General features: G+C 42.3%; 1 protein-coding gene across 4 annotated transcripts in view; it reads right to left on the minus strand.

Annotated features, from left to right (window-relative positions):
• Positions 1 to 221: 221 nt before the first annotated feature.
• Positions 222 to 4,826, minus strand: part of LOC311149618 (interferon-related developmental regulator 2-like) — a 23,327-nt gene continuing 18,722 nt past the window's right edge. For 2 of the 4 annotated variants that reach the window (XM_084186804.1, XM_084186803.1), the window contains 2 exons: positions 2,856 to 2,925; positions 222 to 2,487 (listed from right to left, as the gene is read on the minus strand). In XM_084186804.1, coding sequence (XP_084042930.1) covers positions 2,450 to 2,487; positions 2,856 to 2,925 — 108 coding nt within the window. In that variant the 3' untranslated portion in view covers positions 222 to 2,449. Of the gene's footprint in view, positions 2,488 to 2,832; positions 2,926 to 4,826 lie in introns of all 4 variants that reach the window. The other 2 variants (XM_084186802.1, XM_084186801.1) reach the window with 1 other exon arrangement.

Raw genomic sequence — 4,826 nt, forward strand, 5'->3', positions numbered from 1 at the left:
CAGCAACACATGAACTTGACGTCACTGAATTGTTGTCCAGTGTGGACTTTTTCCCCCATCAAATCCCACTAGATATATTAATGACGCGGGCCGCAGCGATACATAAATGGGAACTTTTCAGCCCTTGCCTTCGATCTCTGCATTACAATGCTAACATTAAAACATTTTAAAAACCCACTTAGCGAAAATAATTAATGATTACATAGATACAACAGCCTTAGTGTTATTACATCTCTCCATAATCAATTTATTTACCTCATCCTTGTGGTTACATAGCATTGTTTGTCAAGATACATGGCAATCTTGGAAAATAAGTGCCATATAACGGATCATGTTTTCTCCATTGTTCAAGTCCACTCCTAGAATACATACACATGCATTTGTATATACACTTTACAAAAATATAAACGCAACATGCAACAATTTCAAAGATTTTACTGAGTATCAGTGCATAAGGAAATCAGTCAATTGAAATAAATGCATTAGGCCCTAATCTATGGATTTCACATGACTGGTAATACAGCTATGCATCTGTTGGTCAGATACCTTTTTTTAAATTTATTTTTTTAAGTAGGGCATGATCAGAAAACCAGTCCGGATCTGGTGTGACCACCACTTGCCTCATGCAGCACGACATCTCCTTCGCATAGAATTGATCAGGCTGTTGATTGTGGCTTGTGGAATGTTGTCGCACTCCTCTTCAATGGCTGTGCGAAGTTGCTGGATATTGGCGGGAACTGGAACACACTGTCGTACATGTCGAGCCAGAGCATCCCAAACATGCTCAAATGGGTGGCATGTCTGGTGAGTATGCAGGCCGTGGAAGAACTGGGACATTTTCAGCTTCCATAAATTGTGTACATATCCTTGCAACATGAGGCTGTGTATTATCATGCTGAAACATGAGGTGATGGAGGCAGATGAATGGCACAACAATGGACCTCAGGATCTCGTCACGGTATCTCTGTGCATTCAAATTGCCATCGATAAATTGCAATTGTGTTCATTGTCCATAGCTTATGCCTGCCCATACCATAACCCCATCATGGGGCACTCTGTTCACAACGTTGACATGAGCAAACCGCTCACCCACACAAGGCCATAACACGCTGTCTGCCATCTGCCCAGTGGTACAGTTGAAACCAGGATTCCCCCTTGAAGAGCCATCGAAGGTGAGCATTTGCCTACTGAAGTCAGCTACAACGCCGAACTGCAGTCAGGTCAAGACCCTGTTGAGGGCGATGAGCACACAGATGAGATGCCGTGACAGTTTGTGCAGAAATTCTTTGGCTGTGCAAACCCACAGTTTAATCAGGTGTCCAGGTGGCTGGTCTCAGACAATCCCGCAGGTGAAGAAGCCGGATGAGGAGGTCCTGGGCTGGCGTGGCTACATGTGGTCTGCGGTTGAGGCCGGTTGGACGTACTGCCAAATTCTCTAAAGCGACGTTGGAGGCAGCTTATGGTAGAGAAATGAACATTCAATTCTCTGGCAACAGCTCTGGTGGACATTCCCACAGTCAGCATGCCAATTGCACACTCCCTCAAAACTTAGTGGCCTTTTATTGTCCCCAGCACAAGGTGCACCTGTTTAATGATCATGCTGTTTAATCAGTTTTTTGTCAGGTGGATGGATTATCTTTGCAAAGGAGAAATGATCACTAACAGGGATGTAAACACATTTGTGCACAACATTTGAGAGAAATAAGCTTTTTGTGCGTATGGAACATTTCTTGGCTCTTATTTCAGCTCATGAAACATGGGACCAACACTACATGTTGCATTTATATTTTTGTTCAGTTTACAAGTATAGATTATATGCACAACCAACCAGCATAAAAAATATACATGAAGATCCAAACCTACATTTTCTTCCCATATCTGAAGTCTGTAAACATAACTTATTTTAAGAATCAATTCGCCCACTTTCAATAAATTAGAAAATAAAATACTGTACATGACCAGAAATGGTTAAGATATTCTTCCAAAAATATTAATTAAAAAGATACAATAAACCACCTTTTTGCTTTATTTTTAGGCGTCCCGTAGGTGTCATGATTTTATTATGTGGTGTTAAATTACAAATTAAAAAAACACGCACACACATTTGCAATGTCTGCCAAGTCCCTGGTTTGGCAGCAGTCATTGGGTCTTGTGAGATGAGTTTGGGCAAGGGGCCTGTTCAGGAGGGTGTAACGTTACAGAACGTTCCTATAGAAATGTACTGTGTAGAACATATAGGATTGTCTGTCATTTGGAAATGGAAATCATGTCAGCTCTATTCATTACATTTCTATCTGCAACGTTACCAAACGTTTCGCTTCAATAAATATACCCCAGTATTCTTCTCCTCAGGGTCTCCATCCTATGGGGCCAAGGCACGTTCCATCAATTCCTCTCCTCCATTCCTCACATCACATCTGCTCTCTTGTCCCTCACTTTGTTCCTTAGTTTAGTCCTGGCTTTGAAGGCCGCTGAGTTGAACAGATGCTGTGAGATAAATAAATCCACAGGTTAGATTTACACCCTTCAAAATGAAGAATACCAATATGGAGGGCAGGTTTCTACTGGGTCCTGTGAAGACTAGGCAAACTCATAACATGTCATGGTAATGCTAAAGCTAATGGACAGGTACATTTTGTTTAACCGACATGTATTTCATTAGACAGTGGAGATCTCACATGATATGCCCTATGTGGTTGTTGAACAGGTATGCGTCATGTTGTGTGAGTATTTTCTGGTGGTAGGGCAGTGGTTATGGTTTTAGGGGAGTGGTTATGTGCTGGTGGTAGGTGGGTTTGCAGACAGTTTAAAGTTCATTGGACGTGGGGTCACCTTCTCGAAACGGGAGATCTTACTGGCTTTGACGGACGAGTCCAGTATCAGAGGGGGTCCCAGGCCAAAGATATCCCTCAGCAGCGGGTTAAACTACAGAGACAAGACCAGGCACACCTTTAAATATCATAGAATGACAAGCTGGTTACTGGCAATTACTGAATGATACATGAGAAAACAAGCATCAAAAACCTTGCTGTGAGATTTGATTAGAACATTGTTGGTTGCAGAGATACTTGATATCTGCTGTAATGAGAGTATATATATATATATATATATATATATATATATATATATATATATATATATATATACACACACATACATACATACATATACACACACACACAGTGGGGAGAACAAGTATTTGATACACTGCCGATTTTGCAGGTTTTCCTACTTACAAAGCATGTAGAGGTCTGTAATTTTTATCATAGGTACACTTCAACTGTGAGAGACAGAATCTAAAACAAAAATCCAGAAAATCACATTGTATGATTTTTAAGTAATTAATTTGCATTTTATTGCATGACATAAGTATTTGATCACCTACCAACCAGTAAGAATTCCGTCTCTCACATACCTGTTAGTTTTTCTTTAAGAAGCCCTCCTGTTCTCCACTCATTACCTGTATTAACTGCACCTGTTTGGACTCGTTACCTGTATAAAAGACACCTGTCCACACACTCAATCAATCAAACAGACTCCAACCTCTCCACAATGGCCAAGACCAGAGAGCTGTGTAAGGACATCAGGGATAAAATTGTAGACCTGCACAAGGCTGAGATGGGCTACAGGACAATAGGAAAGCAGCTTGGTGAGAAGGCAACAACTGTTGGTGCAATTATTAGAAAATGGAAGAAGTTCAAGATGACGGTCAATCACCCTCGGTCTGGGGCTCCATGTAAGATCTCACCTTGTGGGGCATCAATGATCATGAGGAAGGTGAGGGATCAGCCCAGAACTACACGGCAGGACCTGGTTAATGACCTGAAGAGAGCTGGGACCACAGTCTCAAAGAAATCCATTACTAACACACTACGCCGTCATGGATTAAAATCCTGCAGCGCACGCAAGGTCCCCCTGCTCAAGCCAACGCATGTCCAGGCCCGTCTGAAGTTTGCCAATGACCATCTGGATGATCCAGAGGAGGAATGGGAGAAGGTCATGTGGTCTGATGAGACAAAAATAGAGCTTTTTGGTCTAAACTCCACTCGCCGTGTTTGGAGGATGAAGAAGGATGAGTACAACCCCAAGAACACCATCCCAACCGTGAAGCATGGAGGTGGAAACATCATTCTTTGGGGATGCTTTTCTGCAAAGGGGACAGGACGACTGCACCGTATTGAGGGGAGGATGGATGGGGCCATGTATCGCGAGATCTTGGCCAACAACCTCCTTCCCTCAGTAAGAGCATTGAAGATGGGTCGTGGCTGGGTCTTCCAGCATGACAACGACCCGAAACACACAGCCAGGGCAACTAAGGAGTGGCTCCGTAAGAAGCATCTCAAGGTCCTGGAGTGGCCTAGCCAGTCTCCAGACATGAACCCAATAGAAAATCTTTGGAGGGAGCTGAAAGTCCGTATTGCCCAGCGACAGCCCCGAAACCTGAAGGATCTGGAGAAGGTCTGTATGGAGGGGTGGGCCAAAATCCCTGCTGCAGTGTGTGCAAACCTGGTCAAGACCTACAGGAAACATATAATAATAATAATATGCCATTTAGCAGACGCTTTTATCCAAAGCGACTTATATGATCTCTGTAATTGCAAACAAAGGTTTCTGTACCAAATATTAAGTTCTGCTTTTCAGATGTATCAAATACTTACAGTGAGGGAAAAAAGTATTTGATCCACTGCTGATTTTGTATGTTTGCCCACTGACAAAGACATGATCAGTCTATAATTTTAATGGTAGGTTTATTTGAACAGTGAGAGACAGAATAACAACAACAAAAATCCAGAAAAACATGTCAAAAATGTTATGAATTGATTTGC

The sequence above is a fragment of the Coregonus lavaretus genome (genome assembly GCF_964263955.1).
Source record: "Coregonus lavaretus genome assembly, chromosome: 22".
NCBI classification, from domain to species: domain Eukaryota; kingdom Metazoa; phylum Chordata; class Actinopteri; order Salmoniformes; family Salmonidae; genus Coregonus; species Coregonus lavaretus.